The 22,483-nt window shown below is 40.4% G+C and overlaps 1 protein-coding gene across 1 annotated transcript in view; it reads right to left on the bottom strand.

Annotated features, from left to right (window-relative positions):
- The window catches only part of DNAH6 (dynein axonemal heavy chain 6), a gene marked incomplete at its 5' end in the record, with an annotated part of 204,336 nt that overhangs the window by 99,103 nt on the left and 82,750 nt on the right, over nt 1-22,483 (bottom strand). The window contains 8 exons of the mRNA XM_084900943.1: nt 2,142-2,285; nt 2,975-3,154; nt 5,841-5,963; nt 7,037-7,592; nt 10,234-10,341; nt 12,007-12,155; nt 14,763-14,930; nt 18,026-18,163. Coding sequence (XP_084757069.1) covers nt 2,142-2,285; nt 2,975-3,154; nt 5,841-5,963; nt 7,037-7,592; nt 10,234-10,341; nt 12,007-12,155; nt 14,763-14,930; nt 18,026-18,163 — 1,566 coding nt within the window. The remainder of the gene's footprint in view (nt 1-2,141; nt 2,286-2,974; nt 3,155-5,840; nt 5,964-7,036; nt 7,593-10,233; nt 10,342-12,006; nt 12,156-14,762; nt 14,931-18,025; nt 18,164-22,483) is intronic.

Genomic DNA, 22,483 nt, shown 5'->3' with positions numbered 1-22,483 from the left:
GCCACGGTCTCACCTTTGGGAGACCTTGTTTGCCGTCTCATTCAGCACTTGACCCCAGTGCTTGGTGCTGGGGGTCAAGTGCTGAATGAGACCCAGCTTCTGCCTTCAGTGACCCTGAAATTCACATGGAGGACACAAGGACATTAGTTATTACCCAGAGAGAAAAAGGGGTTCTAATGGCCTTTAGCAAGTCCACAGAGAAGGGATGGCTCATTTCTATCTGCAGGGTAGTTGAAGATTTAAGAAGGTTTCTAAGAGGTGGAGATGTCACAGTTCCGACTTGAAGAACAAGCAAGAGTCAGGTGGGCAGAGGAGGAATGGGCTGGGGGATGGGGGTGGGAAGCAGGGGGTCAGGGGTCAGGTTTAGAAGACAGGTCAGGAGCTGAAGCCATGGAAAGTGATGAGTCTGGGAACACAGAGAGGGGCCAAGTTATGAAAAGGCTCCCTTTTTAGAGTTTGGAGCAAGAGTTCAGTAAAGGATTCTAAGTAGGTGGGTGACAGGATTCGATTGTATTTCAGGAGCTTCATTCTGGTAGCTGTACAGAGCAGTGGTGTTTCAAGATTTGACAGTGACTCAGTAAGAAATCCATTTGACAAGATGACCTACAGTGTTTCCCCGAAAATAAGACATCCTCCGAAAATAAGACCTACTTACAGGTTTCCTTCTGAGTGAAATATAAGGCATCCCCCCGAAAATGAGGCCCCACCCCCACCCCCACCCTGTCCCAGGCTCTGGCTCAGAAACTTTGTGAAACCTAAACTGCAAGAAGTTGTGACTTGGGTGAAGAATTCATGGGAGAAAATCACTGACAGTTGAATTGCAAATGCACTGCGAGCAGGCTACCTTGACAAGAAGTACTCATTTAAAGACAGTGCTATTGCTAAACATGAGAGATTTGGTCCACTGATTCTGAAAGAAATGGAGTCACAAGAAATTCACCAGGAAATTCAGGAATTGGATTGTTATGATGATGTTCCAGAAGACAATGACATGATTGTCACTGAATAAATGAGTAAATTCTTGATACTGTAGGATTCACAGTTTGTCTGGTTTGTGTTGACAACTACCGTACTACCGTACCGTATACAGGTAATAAATTTCCTTTATTTTCATTTAATAAATGTGTACTGTATTCTTCTTCATGGAAAAATAAGACATCCCCTGAAAATAAGACCTAGCGCATCTTTGGGAGCAAAAATTAATATAAGACACTGTCTTATTTTCAGGGAAACAGGGTAGTACATACATACTAGTATGTGATATTTAACCTATTCTCTGCAATTCACTCTATTTTCCATTCTATTCTGTTTTTAAGAAAGAAAACTTTTGAGGTATAATGTAATATCTTTTGTCTTTCAAAGGCTATCATTGTTTATTTGGATTCTGAAATCTGCCTAGATGTGACCAGTGGTAAACTCTCCACTATTCCTTGAGTGCTTCTTCAGTATCTGACATAAGAAGATGTTCTGGTCTCACGTTGCACGATCCCTGCTCCAGTCCTGGAATAAGCTGATGTTTTCACAAAGGAGCCTCAGCTCCCTTTTGTGGAGAACAGTATTTAGGAATTAGCATTTGGGTATGCTCACTGCCATGGAGGTGTCATTGCTTCTAATTCCTCTCAGCATGAAGAACTATGAAATTTATGCATGTGCAAATACATATAAACTGTATATTCATTATCTGAACCCATGAGCACCAATATCTCCTATTGTAATATAATAACACAGGATTTACATATCTGTAAATCCCTTCTCCAACAGTGAAAAACCTGTTCCATTATCCTCAGCACATTTATTCATTTGCTCAATCTTAGAATATACAGGAAGTAGGTTCAGAATAGCTACACCATAACACTGCGAAGAATAAGTTTACTAACTGGAATTAAACATTCATTTATAGTATGGATTTTAAAAAAGTAGTTTTATACATTAATTTCTTCATATGGCCAGGAGAGGACTCCTAAAAAGTGTAATACAATAAATGTTATCCAGGGTTAAGAAAAGTGAATGATTTTAGAAATTCTTTCAGTGAAGAATTTATGTTTGCAGTAGAACTAAGGCTCTTTTAAAGTTTCAGTATTGAAATTCAGTTTTAATGATTTGGAACTTATACGCTAAAGTTCAATTTATTTGGCTCTTACCCTGGCATCAGGATTGTCATCAAATTGTGTTCTAATAAATGTATCAAAAATATCCGCGTAGCTTTCAGTTAGATTTCCACCCAAAGACCATAAATAACAGAATATAAAAGTCTGACATAGCATTGTGTTCACTTTTGTTTGTTCCTGAAAGAATAAAGAGATAGACCTTTAATATTTTATGTTAACATAAAAAAAAATCCTACATTGCAAAATCAAAAGACTGTTGTGGGTTTTGTGTGTATGTGTGTGTGTAGACTCATACATTTAAGAAAGAGACCAACCAAAGGACTTGTATGCATACATATAAGCCTAATCAATGGACACAGACACCAGGGAGGTAATGGGGGGATAAGGACACATATGTAACACCTTAATCAATAAAGAAACAAAATAAAAAAGGGCACAGCATGTGTTTTCTATATTTAATTTAATGGTTCACAAAGTGATGTTTTATAGTAGTACAAAGTTAAATACTCTGATGAGAATGGGAATGTCAAAGAGTGTCCAAAAAAAAAAAAAAATCTCAAGGTTGTTTTTCAACTGACCATTATAACTCTGTTTATGCCTGCATGAAGCAGCTGCTGCCAGACACATGTTAGAAGCATGTTATAGACTATAAGGGAATTTAAGCATTGAGTATAGGAGTGAACCATAGGCTGTCTAACACTCCTTCCAACTTTTAGATTCTGTTAATCTACTCATGGTCATTAGTCCCCTGAAAAGTTAACTTGAAAACTGATCATATTACAGAAAAGTTGGAGTTATTTATTTGCAAAGGAGCTATACAATAATCTCATTTTCTGGCTTTATTGAAGTAATAAAACCTTCCATACCATTGTGAGATTAATTCCATCTTTCTCAAATATCAAAGACTCCAATAAGCAACAGAGTGTAGTCACTTTGCTAATGTCTACTTGTGGGATCGCTTGGATGCATTTTTTATTGATAAAATTTAAACCATCATCAACGTAATGGAAAAGGTTCAATATATATTCTTGGGATTCCTCACTCAGCTGAAAAGAAAAAAATAATATTTTAGCAAGACCAGATGAAATATGTAATTAAATTTAGAAATGGGTTGGTTTACATCTTTTAAAAAATTTTTATTTTATTGTTTAAAGTATTACAAATAGTAGTATATATGCCTCCCTTCCCCCCCTCCCCCGCCATTGAACTTTATAATGCATTTTGTTACTTTTAGACTAAAGGATATAAATATAATAAGATATAAAATGATTAAAAAATTTAAAAGCCTCCTATGACTCGGGACACATGGAAAGATTTTGGGTAGCTGATAATGTCTTACATCTTGATCTAGAAATTGGGTACACAGGTGCTTATTTTACAATCATTCATTAAACTGCCAATATGTATTTCATGCAGTCTTCTATATTGATATCACCCACAATTAAGAATATGAAAAAGAGAACTATTAGAGAAAACATTAAAAAATATCTACTAAAACACCAATACTCCCTTGCACTGGTGAGGATATGGAGCAGCAGGAACTCTCATTCATTGATGGGGGGGGGGGGGGAGGTGGCGGGGGGGGGTGGAATGCAAATTGGCACAGCCACTGGGCGAGACAGTCTGGCAGATTTTCACAAAGCTAAACCTAGATTTACCATATGACCCAGCAATCACACTCTTATGTATTTACTCAAATGAGTTTGAAAACTTAAGTCCACATAAAAGCCTGAACAGGGATGTTTATGGGAATAATATTTTGGTTTTGGTTTTAATTTTTCCAGTTTTATGGAAAATACTGACATACACCACTGTATTAATTGAAGGTGTACAGCATGATGGTTTGATTATACATACAGTTGAGCCTTGAACATGGGGGATGCAGTGTAAACGCCCACACAGCTGAAAATTCAATGGCTAATTCAACCAACTGTGGTTCAAAACCAGTATTTTCAATCAGTGGTTGGGAATGGGAAAATATATTGCTGATCTGCATTTGGTTGAATCCCAGATGCCAAACCCGTGGATACAAGGCTGTATTTATTGAAAAAAATCCACGTGTAAGTGGACCTGCACAATTCAAACCTGTGCTATTCAAGGATCAACTGTACTGTGAAATGATTACCACAAAAAGCTTAGTTGACATCTATCATTTCAGATAAATACAATAAAAAACAAAGTAAGAACTCTTAGGATCCACTCTCTTAGCTTTTCTATATGTCATACAGCAATGTAAACTATAGTCACTCATAAATGGAAAAACTTGGAAGCAATTGAGATATCCTTCAGTAGGTGAATGAATAAACTTGGTAAATCTATACAATGTTATATTTTTCCATGATAAAAAGAAATGAGCCATTATGTCACAGAAAGGAATATTACTAAATTTAAAAAGCCAATCTGAAAAAGCGACACATTATATGATTCCAACTACATGATATTCTGTAAAAGGCAAAACTATGAAGACAGTAAATCTCAATGCTTAGTGGGTTGAGGAAGAGTGGACAGATGAAGAGACTGAGCACAGGTTTCTAAGGCAGTGAAACTACTCTGAAACTATAGGGGTGACTACATGTATTATCCATTTGTAAAATCCATAGAATTATAGAACACAAAGAATAATCCCTTATGCAAGTGATAGACTTTAGTTAATGTATCAATGCAACATTATTGATGATGTATCAACAATGTGTCAGTATTGACACACCGATAATATATCAACAATATATCAGGTTCAGTGATGCATTAGTGATATTGATTCATCAGTTTTAACAAACGCACCACAGTAATGCAAGATGTTAATAATAGGGGAAACTATGTTTGGAGAAGAGGGAGAAGAAGAGAAGTCTCTGTACTCTGCTAAAATTTTCTGTAAACCTAAAAGCATTGTAAGTAATAAAGTCTATTTATTTTTAAAAAATGAATTTGGGAAGATTTAAAATCTTATGCCAGTAGCCATGATAAATTCTCAATTCTGAAAGGTGCTTTCTGTAATTAGGTACTCTTGAGACTAGATCACAATCTTGTTGAAATGTTGATGCCTAGGAATGAGGGAAGCGATAGATGTCTAATTCATCTTTGGACAGGGAGAGGGAGAAAGAAGATGGCTTTTTTTGGAGTGGGGGCTGGGATGGGGCAAAATATTTCAAAAGATGGCTTGTTAAATAAGGTAATAATGGAATTGAGCTATTGTGAATAACACTGTAAGAGCTTTTCTTCACTTGGGGTGGAATGGTACTTCTGAGGTTAGAATGTGTCTGGGGTCATGACCTACAACTGAGTGGGGGGTACACGGGTTTTCTCTTCTCTCTGGCTCTCAGAGGTGCTATAGCTCCCTAAGATATCAAGATTATGACAGCTGGTACATGGACTGAAATGTCCTCTTCTTCATTGTGACCACTCTCATTATCTCAAGCCTTCTGCCATCCTTTGTAATGCCCCAGCTCATTTTAGCCATGCTTTGGAGGAGACAGGGAAGCGGTTGGTGTTTCCCTTGAGAAGAACCAGGCTGGGCAGAAGCCAGGTAGAGCAGGCAAGGGCCAGAGTGACCAGGCAGACTGGCAGGGTGAGGTTAAAAATAACGAGGGCAGATGCGGAGAGTATATAATAAACATTTCTGGAGAATCCCCTCCATCAAGCACAATGAAGCATTGCGTTATTACAACGTGGGCACTCAAGGGAAGTGTGAGCCTTCACAGACGGAGACACTGGGGAGTATCTGGTTGCACTCACTTTTTTAGAAATACCCGCCATCCAGGTTTTAACGTAAGGCATCCATTTCAGTTCATCGGGATCCACAAACACCATCCCACATCGACTGACTGTAGCAGGAGAGGCAACCTTTAAGTCTTGCACCTAAAATTGAAGAAAGGCAAACAGGAAACAGGTAATATGATATTTTCTTACTACTACACCTTCCATGTTAACGAATCATATGTACTAAGTTTAATGCCGATAGGCTTTAGACACTGGAAGAGCTATAAGTAATCCGATATAGGGAAGGAGTGTTAAGTTAAACCATAATTATAGGAGGATACTGTAAAATTCCTTCTCTTTTCTCTTTTTTTCTTCTTGTTTCATTCTTGTACCAACACCTAGTCTAACACCTAGCATATAGTAGGCATTCAATCAATATTTGATGAATGAATATATGAGGGCTATAATCTTCCATACTATTTTGTCACTGTAATTGGTCCACATTACTCTTTCAAACCCTCCTGGGGATAATTTGTTCACTTTAAGTACAATAATTTTTTAACTTTGAGAACATTTAAAATCATGTTAATTCATATATATATGGATTATTTATTGTGACCACTGTGATCTCCAGAAATGTTTATTATATACTCTCCGCATCTGCCCTCGTTATTTTTAAATATATATATATATATATATATATATATATATATATATATATATATATATATATATTTCTAAAGGAAAAGAAACAAGTGCTGGGGAAGCCACTTCAAGGGTGCAAAATTTGGGATATTTAGTTCCCTAAATATATAAAGGAGTGTGACTTTCTTGTTGCTCTTGTGCCCTTGGGATCTTGTTGCAGGGGGGGTTGTTCTCTTGGCACCTCTGCATTCGCCCATCTGGCCCACAGCCATGGCCCATCTGGCCCACAGCCATGTGGGCCCACCTTCCTCCCCCACACGCAATGGACAAATGGACTGTCACTAGCCTGATGAAGAACTGGGCTCGGTTGCAACATGGAACGGAAACTCTGGACACTGGCTTGCTTCTACACTTCGTCTATAACTGGATTTAGGGAAATAGGACTTTGGAGACCTAGGGATGTAATTCCACGCAAATAAAAAAAATCACTTATTCTCTTGCATGAGTCTCAGAAAATTCTTTTTCTGGAGTTATTGTGAGGACTCTGCCCCCAGCTCTCTACCCCAACTGCCCGATAACATATTTACCTCAAAAAGCATGTGGATTTGAGGTGTGAGTTTAATCCTCTCGCTGTTAGCCAGGCAAAGCATCTTGTTATCATCCAACACTGTATTCATGTTTTCAATCCAAAGAGCATCCACCGGCCCATCACTGATGATCCACTTATGGTCTTCTGAAGTGTCTTGCACAGCTGCTCGGACACTCAGTGCCATCAAACCATCTTTCCACTCCAAGGTTACGCTATTTACTTCACCGTATAACTCACCCATTGTAATTGATTTAGGATTAAGAACGTATGTTTTAACTGGTTGGTAAAGGGGATTCTCTGCACCATTTTTTTTCAAATTCCCTAGAGTTTCTGCAAGTATTCGGTAAACTGTGGTCTTGCCACCTCCAGTGGGCCCAACTAACATAACACCATGCCTTACCAGCATAGTTTCATAGAACTGTATCACTTTTTTAACCATACATGACTCAGGCTGGAGATTTTGCCCATTCATGACATCTATAATTGTTGACTGAAATATACCATAATCATGTTCTGGAATTTGGACTCCAGGGAAAAGGTCAGATATGATTCCACTGAAATTTAAAAAATAAAATCAATTAAGTACCACTGGTAATTGAGTTTTCCCCATATTTGTTACAATTAATTGATTAAACATTAAAATGAATCTAATTTTTCTTATTGATCTTTTCCTCCAAATATGAACAGCATTAGTATATCTTACATTTTATACCAGGATCTATAATTTCTCTGATATTGTGCTTGATTTTGCTTGTTTCTTATACTGTAGACCAATGTTCTTAAGTATATCGGGAGCCTTTAAGGTAAGCAATATCTCTTGTGTTTCTGTATTGTCCACAGTAGATGGTGTAGTGCCAAGGTGAGGAATCTATCAGTTTATTTCTAATGTCACATTTCTAACTCAACTTTTCCCAAATGCACAAATATGTACTTATAACTGTATATGCATCCTCAGAAAAATAATATGGAAATAAAAATAGAAAACTAGTACTAGGTAAAAAAGGGAGTAAAGGAAAAATCGACTTTCTGTGGGAAACAGTTAATGTGGGGTGTTTCTTTGGGTAAAAACGAAGTTAAATCCCTTGCTTACACTTTATACACAAATGCATTTGAGATACAGTAAAGACCTTAATATAAAATGACCACAAAGGTACTAGATAAAAATATAAGAGATGAATTTTATACCACTGTGGTAAGGTCTTTCTAAGAAAGATAGGAAATCTATAACTAAAAAATAGTGATAAAGTGAAAAAAAAACAAGTAAAAAATAATCTTCTGTGAGATAAAAGGTTTTCTATACAAACTTAAAGAATGAATGATAGAGAAATATTTCCAATTTTTATACCAGATAGAATTTATGACTCCCCAAAAATCAGTAAAATAGAAAAAAAGCTCTTAGAATAATAAATATACATGACTCATGACCTTAAGAAATGATACTACTAATTAAATGAATGCATACATTCAAGACTTCTGGTCTCTCATTAAAATACTTAAAGGGAAATGGGTATTTTCATAAAACCATTTATATAAATGTAAAATGTCTTTGGAGAACATCTTGATAGGCTAAATTAAAAATGCTTCTTACCCTATGACCTAGTTAACTTACTTCCTTGAATCTCAATTATAGAAAGATCATCAGTGTGCAAAGATAAATGCTTAGACATTTTCCTCATTGTATCCCCCAAAAGGAGCAGACACACTCTGAGGAGCAGGGGCACTGATAGAAGACAGGGCAAAGGGAATCCCAGCACAGTCGTTAAGGACATCCCCGGTCAGAGATGTGCACCAGGGGCCATGGGTGAGCAGCCCCGATTAGAGCAGGACAGAGGGCTCCCAAGAGGCAAATTCAATATTTTCATTGTTTGTTTGTTTGCTTTTAGGGGATTTACACTTTGGTAGAATTTGGAAACAAATGATAAGTTTATAGGAAGTAAGTAAAAGATTAAAAAATAAGAATGATGGTAAGTGAAGGGAAAATAAAAAGCTAGGTTATTTAATAATGAAATTATCGCTCAGCCATGGATAATGTTTACATAGCCATGATAAAGCACAGCAATCCTAGATTTTTTTGCTCAGGTTATATTGCAATATGACTACACAGAGAAGATGGGCCTAGGGGAAGAGCTGCACATGCATAATGGATAATATCTAAAACTGAAAAATCAAGAAATGGCCAAAACCGGTTTGGCTCAGTGGCTAGAGCGTCGGCCTGTGGACTGCGGAGTCCCAAGTTCGATTCCGGTCAAGGGCATGTGCCTTGGTTGCAGGCACATCCCCAGTAGGGGGTATGCAGGAGGCAGCTGATCGATGACTCTCTCATTGATGTTTCTAACTCTCTATCCCTCTCTCTTCCTCTTTGTAAAAAATCAATAAAAATATATTTAAAAAAAATCAAGAAATGGCAAAAACATGGTACTAAAAATATGAAGGGCAATAGTAAAATGAATGAATGTGTCAATCAATCAGTGAAAAAATTACTTGCCTTTGATAAGTTGGTGAAGGGCAGGGAACTACTGCTTTTCATGAGACTAATTTATGGCATTATTTTATTTTTAAAAATACTACATGTATGTCTTAGATAAACATAAAACTAATTAATAAAAGTAGAAATACATAAATAAAAAGCAATCACATTTATGCTAACCTCAAATCTGATTTCTTGGGGGGATGGCAAATTTCTCAGATTAACCCATACTAATTTATATAGCATACAGCCTGATGATCAATATTTTGGGAAAAAAAACCCACTCAGAGATAATTGGATGGCTGATAATATTTTAGTGCCTTTATTTTATATTATTTATTTATTTTGGTTAATCCTCACCTGAGAGTATTTTTCCATTAATTTTTGGAGAGACAGAGAAACACTGATGTGAGAGAGACACATCAATTGGTTGCCTCTCGCAGGTACCCTGACCAGGGCCAGAACCTGCCACCGGAGTACGTGCCCTTGACCAGAATCGAACCCAAGAGGACCCTTCAGTCTGTGGGCTGACACTCTATCCACTCAACCAAAATGCCTAGGACTAGGGCCTTTATTTTAAATGAGTGTGTGTTTTTTCTTAAATGGCAATAAGTATCTCTAGAAAAGATGAGAGATTAGTTTGCTAGAGAGAGACATGCTTGCAGAGAAGACTATCCATGACCTCTACACAGCAGCTATGCTTTATTCTGTAACATCTAGAAACTTACCTGAACAGAATAGCGTCATCTGTTAGGAACTTGGGCAAGTTGGAGTCTCGCAGTGCTCTTATCAACACCACATCTTCATTTAGATCTGGGTTCTCTCTTTTTAAAGACCTAAATGTAAAAGGATAATTCAGATGACATTTGTGAGAACATAGTTACTGAATGTGATTTTCCAAACCCATGGGTCAGGGATTTCACGTTCAGAAAGCCTAGGGGTGGGTGGGGAGTGGGGGGTAATGGGGCGCCCTGCTGCAGGTTCCTGCTGAAAGGCGAGGAGCATGTTCCCTTCATCCCAAGTGTCCAGCTCCATCAGAGCATGCGCAGGAGTCAAGCACAGGCTACACAGCCTTGAGGATGATGACAAGGACACTTTTTTTTTTTTTTTCAAACTCCCACATCAATCCTCCCTGAATTTACATGCACCCCTGGAAGCATCATGATGATTAACATCCCTGTGACTTTCTGTTAGCTCAGCCGGGAACACCCTGCTTGGCTCCTTTGCTGGTGCTTATTCACCCTTTGAAACACAGCCCAATTACTCCCTCCTCTAGAAAGTTCCTCCATCTCTCATGGCAAACCTTGGGCACAGCCCTATGGTTGCCCTCACTACATCATATCCTAGATAATTGCTCATTTTTCTGTCTTGCCCACTGTGCTGCAGTTGAAGTCTTAGGAGTCTTTCTCTAAAGTCTTAGTAGTCTCCTTAAGGGTCCATCCTGTGTAAAGGAGAAACACAAATATCTTTCTATACCCAATGTCCTTTCTTTGAAACTATTTCAAAGAAAGAACAGAGATTATGGAAGGGCAGACAAATTTGTGGAAAACCCAAGGATACAGGGCCAGGCTGAAGGGCCCTGGAGGTACAGAATCCAGACCAGCAAGTCATGGCCTGAGAGGAAGGACAAGACAGGACATAGTCCTTAGAGACTCTGGCCAATCTGGAGATTCCATAGACAGGAGTTTTAAGAAGATCTGACAGGAGAAAGGAGAAAAAGGGACCTGACAGGAGAAAAAGCTCGTGCTTTACCAGACCCTAGAGAGCAGCTCCACCGTGGACCATACTGTAAGGACAGAGGTGAAGTCTTGGACAAGAGCCTGGACGAATGATAGAATGATAAAACTGAAGTGTTTCGAATGATCTGGCTTTGTCAGGTGACAGTTATGATTGATAGTTGAATATGCATAGCTAAACGTATGCCTTTTAAGTAGAGTCATCATTCTTTTTTTTTATTTTATTTATTGATTTTACACAGAGAGGAATTGAGAGGGACAGAGAGTTAGAAACATCGATGAGAGAGAAACACCGACCAGCTGCCTCCTGCATACCCCCCACTGGGGATGTGCCCGCAACCAAGGTACATGCCCTTGACCAGAATCGAACCTGGGACCTTTCAGTCCGCAGGCTGACGCTCTATCTACTGAGCCAAACCGGTCCCGGCTGGAGTCATCATTCTTATATTGGGAAAAGCTTTTGCTCACTAAAGCCCCGTGTATGTGACAAATTCAGGGGAAATGAAAGTTCTCCGAAGCCCAGTCTAGATTCAGGTCCGGTCTGGGGACAGCCATGTACGCCCACAGTGAAGAACTGTCAGGGGATGAGCAGAGATGCCCATTTCATGGCGAATGCGAGTGTTAAGGTAAGAACGATGACAGCAGCAGCGGCTGACACTGATTAATCACTTCCTATGCTACTTTAAGAGCCGTTTGTGAATTGCCCACGGAACGTGTTTGATTGCACGTTCTGACGTTTCGCTGTTGGCCGCCTCAGTTTCTTACCCAGCCATGACCAGCACAGACTTCACGGCTCTCATGCCGAAGTCGTAGTGATCTTGCTGAGAGAGCTGTTCACTGCACAGCTTATACATCTGAGTCATTTTTCTTGCTAATATTTTACTGGATTCAAATCCCTCAGAATATAGAATTACCTAGGAAAAAAAGCATTACATCATGTTATTACGTTTTATTGACAAAAATATGTCAGCATAAATACCAATGTCTTCAAAATCTACTTTAGACACCACAGCTCTCTCAGTTGTCACATCATTTAACAAAGAAATGTAAAGACTGAGGGGAAAAGGATTTTCTATGCCACAGGAAGTGGAAGGTGGGACATTGTATTGGGGAGACCTGAGCCCTGATTCTGCTTCCTCTCCATTGATGGAGATGCAGCCTTAGTGACATTTGATTCAAAGAGTGGAGAGCCCACAGCTTGAAAATGTTCACATTATGGCAGCTGTGATGATGTAAGCAGTATGCTAATAAACAAGATGGTGGTATAAGGCCTGAGTACAGAAGCAAGACTTGAGCCTCTCACATCTGACGGTGTAGGTTCCCCAGGAGTCTCGGGAAACCATACAAAGATCTGCAGCCTCTCCCCTGCCCTAGGAGCTGCCTTGCCTGGGACAAGTTTCTGTAGCCGTGGCTAATAAATCCGTAACAACAGTGGAGGGGGTGTGGACCCTTCCTCCAATCCACAATATACTCAAATCACTGCTGCTGGCCTCGGAATTGGGATTTGAGATGATGCAGAGATTTCTTACTGGCGCCTGTTTTGTTTGGTCTAGCTACCTATCAGCACAGAGATCTGTACACTGCAGGCGATTAAGAGCATTTACTGGTGGCAGATCCTGACTCATTCAATCTGTAACAACAGGAATAGCACTCAGTAGACTGGGTTTTTTAAATGTCCTCAATTAATTACTGATAATCAATAGGATGAAACATGAGATATGAACAAAATGGTGGATTGAGTTCCAAAACTGGTTTCTTTGCTACCATCACTGGACAATGAGCAAGCCATTCACTGTCCCTGTCCACAGGGGGCCTAGTGAAGACACCACCTGCCTTAACAGCCTTCCAACCCACCATGGCCTCAGGAGCATCTGTTGCAGGTGAGACAGTGGGTCAAGTGTGAATGTAGAGAGCTGAAGGAGACTCATGCCTGGGCCCTTTTAGAAGCTTCTGGACTTGCTGAGTCAAACCTGGACACTGTGATGATACAAGCATTATACTAATAGAAGTTGTAATATTCCTAATGATAGGATTTGGCGTGGTTTATTCTATTTTTAGGTAATTACTTTTACTTCATATTAAGAAATATTTTAAATGAGCTGTTCTCAAAAGAATTGTTAGCCACAGGAGCAATCTGTATTTTCTGGGAAACTGCATTCTAAAGGGGGTGGGGTTCCTTGTCATGAACTGCAGTGCTGAGCACACAGGGCCATCTAGAGCCTGAAAATGCCCCATTTTTGGTCTGGATGGTCACACCAGTGAATCCATGTGTAAGAGTTCCCTGAGTTGTACTCTTATGATTTGTGTGCTTAACTATATGCAAATTACCCTTTGCAAAAAGTGCTAAGAAGTCACATTAGATCTTAGCTAGTATTAAGAAATCAAAACCAGTTTAAATGAAAAGATTCCTAGATAGACACAGAAAGAATAAACACAATATAACTATTTAATGTATTAATGATGATTATTTCTTACTAAGCTGATACAGACTTACAGACCAATCTCCACCCTCCATCCTCCACCAGCAGTGCTGTAACTCAACATCCCTGGACTCTAACATAAAATAACTAGAGGCCCAGTGCACGAAATTTGTGCATGGGGGGAGGGAAGGAAGTGTTATCCCTCAACCTGGCTTGTGCCCTCTTGCAATCCGGGACGCCTTCGGTAGAGTTCTTAGGCCTGGTTGACAATCAGGGCCTATTGGGGCTTTCCTTCCCCTGGCTGCCGGCAGCTGGTCCTGCCCTCACCACTGCCACTGCTTGTCATCTGTGTAGTGCTGTCTCCCCTCCCCCCCACCAGTTGCCTCCTTCTGTGGGCGACAGGCATGTGGTGCGATTGCTTGACTGGCCTGGGCCTCCCTCTGTGGGGTGATCAATCACGGGGCCCCCAAATTGATTGCCCTGCAAAGGGAGGTCCCGCCCACTCGACCCAGTGCTTCCAGCCAAGTGGCCTGGGCCTCCCTCTGGGGGGTGATAGTGGTGGTGGTGGGGCCCTGACCAATCGCACTGTACCCGCCTTGGCTGGCCTGGCACTAGTGCGTGCCAAAGCGTGGTCATCAGGAAGGTCATCTGGATGGTGGTTCTGTTGTTTGGTCGATTTGCATATTATGCTTTTATTATTATAGATGTCCAAGAAGTGAGAACAAGATAGTATTTTTAGAATGACTCCAGACATTTTAATTTCTAGAGATGAACTGACAAACCCCAATGAACTGCTTAATTAAACTCAATGATTCATCGATTTAAGAACCTACTATATTCCAGATATCATTCTAGTAGGCATTAGGAATATAGCATTTACACACACACACACACACAGAGAGAGAGAGAGAGAGAGAGAGAGAGAGAGAGAGAGAGAGAGAGAGAGAACAAAACATCATAAGTGATAATCATATCTACTCTTATGAGCAAGCAACGATGTACAACCTTTGCCAGGGTGCATTCATGAAGAAAACTTTCTACTTCAACAGTAAGTAAAAAAAATAAGCTTAAATTTTTCCTGGCTTATAACGTGAAGCTCACCTCTGCAATCAAGGCATAATTTGGAACCATCATTGCAAAAGGTCTGAACAGGGCTTTCAAGTTATCTGGCAATTCGGTCCTGCCTGCATATCCAGGATTCATAGTGATGAAGGCTGCACAAGTCATGACCAGCTTTATTTCCCGCCCCTCAAACATGAACCTAGAGAGCTGTTAAAGGAAAAAGAATGGATAAGTTAACACTTCTCCAGACATCTGTACACTCCTTCACATGATTCGTACTGAAGTCCAAATGTGTGTAATGGAGCCCTGGCTGGTTTGCTAAGTGGTTAGAGCATCAGCCCACAGAAAAAGGGTCTTGAGTTCCATTCCCAGTCAAGGGTGCATGTTCCTGGCCCAATAGGGCTGCATGTGGGAGGCAACCAATCTATGTCTCTCTCTCATGTCAATGTTTTTTTGTTTTTTGTTTGTTTGTTTTGTTTTGTTTTATCTCTCTCCCCCTTCTCCCCTCCTTCCACCTCTCTGGAAAAAAAATATCATCTGGTGAGAATTTTAAAAAAATGTGTGCAATGGAACATCATGCAGAGAGATATAAATCCTGCTGTTGGACAACAGGGGACATTTCTCTCCTGGTTCTGTACTACAAAACCAAACTCTTCTGCTCTGTGCCTCCCTGCCCCTGTCTTGCCCAATAGTCTCTTCCTGCTTGATCCAGTCCTACAATCTTCTAGGCCTCAACATCTCTTGCTGAGCCTCCTCAACTCAACTTGGACTTAATGGCCACTAAACCTCTCCACCCTCACTTTCTGCTTTTCTCAAAAAAATTCTAATCTGACGTTAGTCCTTCGGTGATTGAAGCCCAGCTGTTAGTGTCACTGGAATTACCCTCTCACTTTTATTCAGCAGCAAACACCTGCTGAACATCTGTTGCAGGTGAGGCAATGGGTTAGGTGTGGATGCAGAGAGCTGAAGGAGACTCATGCCTGAGTCCTCTAGAAGCTCCTGGACTTGCTTAGTCAAACCTGGAAACTGTGACCATGGTGTGCAACAGATGATACAGGGCAGGTGTGTGCAAAGGCCACAGGGAGTAAAGCCCAAAGGAGCAGTAGGGAAGTCTGCTGGAGAAAGGAGGAATGAGGAGAGGCATTTCACAGAGACAGCCAGGGGCATCTGTTTCAGTCAGAGGAAGCAGAAACAGGACACTACACTGCACGTTCAGGGAATGACCAGCTATCCACTCTGCTCAAGGGTAGAGTTCTAGGAGGAAAGAGTCAGTAGCCAAGGCCTGAGCATCAGGGATCTTGCACACTAGAGGAAGGAATTTAAATTTTGTCCTATGGGTGTGGGAAACAGAGAAGAATTTTGAGCAGAGTGATAGGGTCAAAGGCAGCAGTGGAGAGGTCAGATAGGGGGTCCAATAAGGAACTGTTATTAGAGGGACTATGGGAGCCAGAATTATGGGGTTATCACTAGGGACAAGAGGCATCTAGCAGGTAAAATTAAACGAATGTGGTGATTGATGGCTTCAGTTCTAGGGTTGATAGTAATGGGGAAAATCCAAGATGAATTCCAGGTCTAGCTGGGCCACTGGATGAAGGCACTAGTAAGAATGTGGAGAATACAGAGGAAGACTGGATGGAGCTGGAGATGTGTCATATCCTGGAGCAGAACATGTTGGATGGTACAACTGGAGAGCAGTCCTGCTGCCACTAAATTGCTGATTCTGTTTTTGTAACTTGCAAATTTCCATGCTTTAGTGTCTCCACCTATCCCAGGGGATGTATCTCCTTCTGATTACCATCTGGCCACCGGCAAAACTGAGGACGAGATCTGGGGAGTCTCAGACGTCCTCCTACCTTCCTGTGACCGCACATGGTTACTCTCCAGTTGGCAAGGCTGCCATTCTCCCTCCATTCTCTTTGGTCTTTCCTCCCTTTTCCGCCACACTTTGCTCTCACCTCACTGCTCAGCAAGGTGATAATGACTTCTGAGTTAAGGTATTGTATATTTGGAGGCCCCTGTATTCAATACAGGCCTCCTCAGAGGATCGGGGTCGGGGTCGGGCAGGGAGTGCACACCTGGAGGGATGTAGACTTTAAGATCACATGGATTTAGGTCTATGGTGTTCCCAAATATTTTAAAGTTTCTTTGAATCCTTTTCACCCATAAGTAACCTTGAGGCAATGCCATATACGTCACGCAGGTTTGGTGTGTAGGTAAAATAAGTGTAAAGTACAACAACTTGTACAATTTAGCAGCTCATTCAATTCCAATTTCTGCTTTCTTTTTACTTGCTCTATAATTTGCTTTTTTTTTGCAAAGGTGAATATCTAAGTTCAAAATATCTAAGAACTCTTTAGCAGGGCACCTTTTGATAAGAATGGCCCCTGCCCCTGGAGCTACAGCTGCATCCAGATGCCCTCTCGCTATGTCAGCATGAATCCTTCGGCTGGATCCTGAGGACATAAGGGTTTCCTGTGAAGGGGCCAAATTAGTGGTGGGGGACCCTCTAGGGCAGGGGTCCTCAAACTTTTTAAAGTGGGGGCCAGATCACAGTCCCTCAGAGAGCTGGAGGGCCGGACTATATGAACTACTAATTCCTACTGTAACACCTTGGCTGCACTCACTGCCCAAAAAACCTGGCGGGCAGGATCAGACTCCCCTGGGGGCTGCATGTGGCCCGCGGGCCGTAGTTTGAAGACCCCTGCTCTAGGGGCTTGGGGTAGTAGCTATTTATAATTGGCAAGACTGTTCTGGCTTATACTGTCTGAACATCAGTCTGCCCTTTGGTGATCTTATGACTGTGTCTCAGGAAGTCAACACAGAGAACTTGGTCCATGCTTCAAGGCAATCAGCTTTCCAATATAAACCCCTCATATGGGACACACTCCTTGGCTTCTGTCCAGTGGATGCTGGGGAGCTGAGTCCCCCTGGATTGCCCAGGAATCCTCTCCCATCTGTCTACCATAAATAATAAATGTCCAAGGTAAGAACAAGAAAAAGTGAGGAAGAAAGTAGGAGATATGTGAGTGTGTGTGTGTGTGTGTGTGTGTGTGTGTTGGGGATGGGAAGACGCACACAGTTCCACAAGGGCAGCACAGTGTCTGACATATGCCGGTTTCTGTGCGGCCTGCATGAGGAATTAATTCTCCCAGCTAAGTCATGTCGCCATAGTACTTACCAATCACACTGCAAACATGCACCAGGCAGGCTCAAGCTAGCACTCTCCTGCCTACGATGCAAAGGGCTGTCGGTTAGTTACAAACTGGAGGTGCTGCTGTCTCGGTGGAGTTGCCTGGCCTTACCTTTGCAGCTTTGGCATTCCGAATGGTAATGAGTTGCTGTGCAATCACTGACAAAACCTCAATGTCAATTCGATTAAATTCATCAAAGCAGCACCAGGCCCCTGACTGTGCCAGTCCGCTGAAGAAGCGTCCCATCATCTGAAATCAAAAGAACCCTGTTCAACTTTGTATGACAAAGGGGAAATCCTTCAAAAGTTAAATTTTGAGCTCTAGCCGGTTTTGCTCAGTGGGTAGAGCCTCAGCCCATGGACTGAACTGCCCCGGTTCAATTCTGAAGGAAATATACCTCAGTTGCAGGTCCCATGGCCCTGGTTGTGGTGCATGTAGGAGACAATCAATCGATGTGTCTCTCTCACATCGATATTTCTCTCTCTGTCTCTCCCTCTTCCTTCTACTCTTTCTAAAAATCAATGGAAAAATATTCTCTGGTGAGGATTAATAATAACAAAAAAAAGTTAAATTGTGAGCTGAAATGTTAAAAGAGAAAGAGGCAGTATGTGCAAATAAGTAATTGTTTTATGCGAATCCTGGGGCTGTCACAAGTTGGCATCTTTCTATAAGAAGAAACAGTTTTCTGTCTCTTTTTAAATGATTTAAAGCTCATTTTTATTTTAAACGTAGTGACAATCTGACTAACTTTCCCACTTTTCATAACCTTCACTCACCTATGTAAATACTTGACAGGCTCTCAAAGAAATACATGGCCTCGACACACTAAAGAACTTAAAAACACCTTGAAGACCGGTACTCATGGAAGCATTCCCTGTTTGCTCAAGCAACTGCAGAAGGCAGGTGACACCTGGGACTATGAAGGGAAGCACAGCCGCGCAGGTTAAGGCAGTGGCTCTAACTTCTGCAGCAGAATCCCCCAGGGAAGGTGCATGAATGTGCACACGTGGGCATCTAAAGTAGAACATTTCTTCGGAGACCAAAGTTTTGGGTTCAGCATTTGTACAAAATAGCCAATCAAATAAAATCCTTGCTCAGTTTCTGCCTTTTCTCTGTGAAAGCCGTTCCTTTAGCTTCTGCCAGTGCACGGTGAACAGTGAGAGCTTCTTCATTATTCTGACGTTGGGAATTCAAAAAGTGTTTTTAAAATGTATTTTCCAGTTTACAGTCAGTATTATTCTGTATTGGTTTCAGAAGTACCGCAAAGTTAGAAAACCATGTACTTTACAGAGTGGTTCTGCCCCCCTCACCCTCTTCAAGTATTCACCTGGCCCCAGGCCTATGTATCTCGATTTTATTGACTATATGCCCTGCGCTGTAATTACTACTCTGTGGCTATTCTGCAACTACCAATTTGTACTGCTTAATCCCTTCACCCTTTTCACCTCAAACCATAATTAGTCTATTCTCTGTATATATGAGTCTGTTTCTATTTTGTTTATTCATTTATTCATTTTTCTTTAGATTCCACGTGTAAGTAAAATCCTATGATATTTGTCTTTATCTGACTTATTTCACTTAGCATAATGCCCTCTGATTCCACCCGTGTTGTCACAAATGGTAAGATTGTGTTCTTTTTAATGGCTGAGTAATATTCTGTTGTATATATGTACCACTTCTTCTTTATTCAATCATCCAAACATGAGCTCTTATCTTGGCTGTGAGGGGCAGCCTTTGTAGTATTCAGAAGATAGACTGTTCACTGATTCCCAGGGGAAGATGTTATAAGCTTGTCTGAATAATTCTGCAGGAATGGAAACCCTCCAGGTATAAACAGAAACCGTGCCCGGTCCCTTTGCTAAGAAGAGTTGCTTGACTCGGGGACCTTATCACTAGATACAGAATTGGGAGAAGAGCTTAGGCCATTTGAGGCCCTCACAGTTTTGCCAGATGTTAAAGCAGCACAATAATACTGAGCTTTAATTTTAGGCCTAATGTTCATATGGATATACCACATGTTGTTTATCCCTCTATTAACTGATACGCATTTGAGATATTTACACTTTTTTATTATCTATATAATAAAAGGCGAATATGCAAATCGACCGAACTGTGGAATGACTGGTCACTATGATGCGTACTGACCACCAGGGGGCAGATGATCAACACAGGAGCTGCCCCCTGGTGGTCAGTGCACGCCCACAGGGGGAGTGCTGCTCACATAGAAGCCAGGTTCACGGCTGGGGAGTATAGCAGTGGTGGAAGGATGTTGCCTGAGGGCTCCCCCTCTGTGAGAGGACACAGGCTGAGCTGAGGCCCCCCTACCTCCCAGTGCACGAATTTTCATGCACTGGGCCTCTAGTTATGAATAACGACACCAGGAACATTGTGTTTTGCATGGACATATATTTCCATTTCTCTTGGCAGTGAACATACCAAGGATTGGAAGTGCTATGTACTTCAGTAACTCTGGTTCACATTTGAGGAACCACCAAACTGATTTCCACAGCACCTGTAGCATTTCGCAATCCCAGCAGCAGTGTCTGAGGGTTCTAGTCTCTCCACATCCTAGCTAACACTTGTTATTGTCTGTCTCTGATTACAGCTGTCCTAGTGGGTGTGATGTGGCATCTCATTGTAATATTAATTTGCTCTGTTCCCCAATGGCTGGTGATGTTGATAATCTTTTCCTGTGTTTACTAGTCATTTGTATATCTTCTTTGGAGAACTGCCTATTCAACTCCTTGTCCATTGTGAGATTAGATTACCTGCCTTTTTATAATGGAGTTGTAATAGTTCTTTATATGTTCTAGATTCACACCTCTTATCAGATACATGATTTGTAAAAAATGTTCTCCTATTTTGTGGGTTGAATTTTCACGTTCTTGATTCTATCCTTTGAAACACAAAAGCTTTTAATTTTGATGATAATGTCTGGTCTATCCAATTTTTCTCTTAGTTATATTTTTTGTGTCATAGCTAAGAAGCCATTGCATGATCCAAGGTCACAAAGATTTACACCTATGTTGTCTTATAAGAGTTTCATTTTTTAGCTGTTACACACTTAGTCTTTAATTTATTTTGAGTTAGTTTTTATATATAGGGTTGAGAAAGGGGTTCAACCTAATTTTTTTGCGTTATTTGTTAAAAAGACTACTGACCATCAAATTATCTTTGCAGTCTTATAAAAAATCAATTTGCTGTAAAAGGCTTATTTTCAAACTCTTAATTCTATTCTATTGACACCTTTGTCAATCCTCTTGCTAGCCAACCACACTGTCCTGATTGCTGTAGCTTTGTAGAAAGTTTTGAAATTGGGAAATGTGAGTTCACCAACTTTGCTCTTTCCCCCTCCAAGGTTGTTTTGGCTATTTTGGATCCCCTGAATTTCCATAAACTACATTTTAGGATAAGCTTGTCAATTTCTGCAAAGAAGTCAGCTGGAATTTTTATAGAGATTGCATTAAATCTGTAGATCTGGGGAGAATTGCCATATTAGTAATATGAAGTTTTCTAATTCATTAAAATGGGATATATTTCCTCCTATTTAGGTTCTGTTTAATTTCTTTCAACTTTTAGAAAAATGAGAATATTAGTGCTGTTAGTGACCAAAAGGCATCCATGGTCAAAACATTTAGGACTTGCTGAATTAAATAAAGCTAAACAGATTGGCCTCCTTATTGTGGGACTTTATAACATAGTTAGCATGCTACTTTGTGATGTGAAAATGTAGAAGGGAAATGAGGCAGAACACAGATTTTTTTGTGTGTCTTTTTCTGCATAAGCTGTAGTAGGATTCTAAGTAACATACTATGGAGAGGTGCTGTTTTACATACTAATATTTTACTGATGTCTTTCCCATAACTGAGGGGGCTCTACATCTTTGTAGTTTTTAGAGTGTAAGTCTGATTTTTTGTTAAATATAGTTCTAAGTAATTCATTCTTTTGATGCTACTTTATTTTATTTTAATTTTTTTAAAATACATTTTACTGATTTTTCACAGAGAGGAAGAGAGAGGGAGAGAGTTAGAAACATCGGTGAGAGAGAATCATCGATCAGCTGCCTCTTGCACACCTCCTACTGGGGATGTGCCCGCAACCAAGGTACATGCCCTTGATCGGTCTATCGACTGAGTCAAACTGGTTTCAGCTGATGCTATTTTAAATGGAATTTTTTTCCTTAATATTCTTTTTGGATTGTTTGTTGCTATTTTACATAGAATTACAATTGATTTCTGTATATTGATCTTGTACCTTGCAATCTTGCTAAAGTTTGTTTACTAGTTTTAAATGTGTGTGTGTACTCTTCAGGATTTTTAAAATACAAGATCATGCTATTTATAAGAAGAGACCATTTTACTTCTTCCTTTCCAATCTAGATGCCTTTTATTTCATTTTCTGGGATTAGTGCCCTGCTTAGGGTCACTAGTATGATGTTGAGTAAAAGAGGAGAGAAGGCATCCTTGTCTTGTTCTTAATTTTAGGTGAAAATCATCCAGTCTTTCATCAATAATTAGATGTTAGCTGTGTGTTTTTCTTACATGCTCTTTTTTTTTCCCCCAGACTGAA

This window comes from Pipistrellus hanaki (genome assembly GCF_964339955.1).
Source record: "Pipistrellus hanaki genome assembly, chromosome: 12".
Taxonomy (NCBI): domain Eukaryota; kingdom Metazoa; phylum Chordata; class Mammalia; order Chiroptera; family Vespertilionidae; genus Pipistrellus; species Pipistrellus hanaki.
Note: the sequence above shows the minus strand (reverse complement) of the source record. Positions and strands in the feature narration are given on the sequence as shown.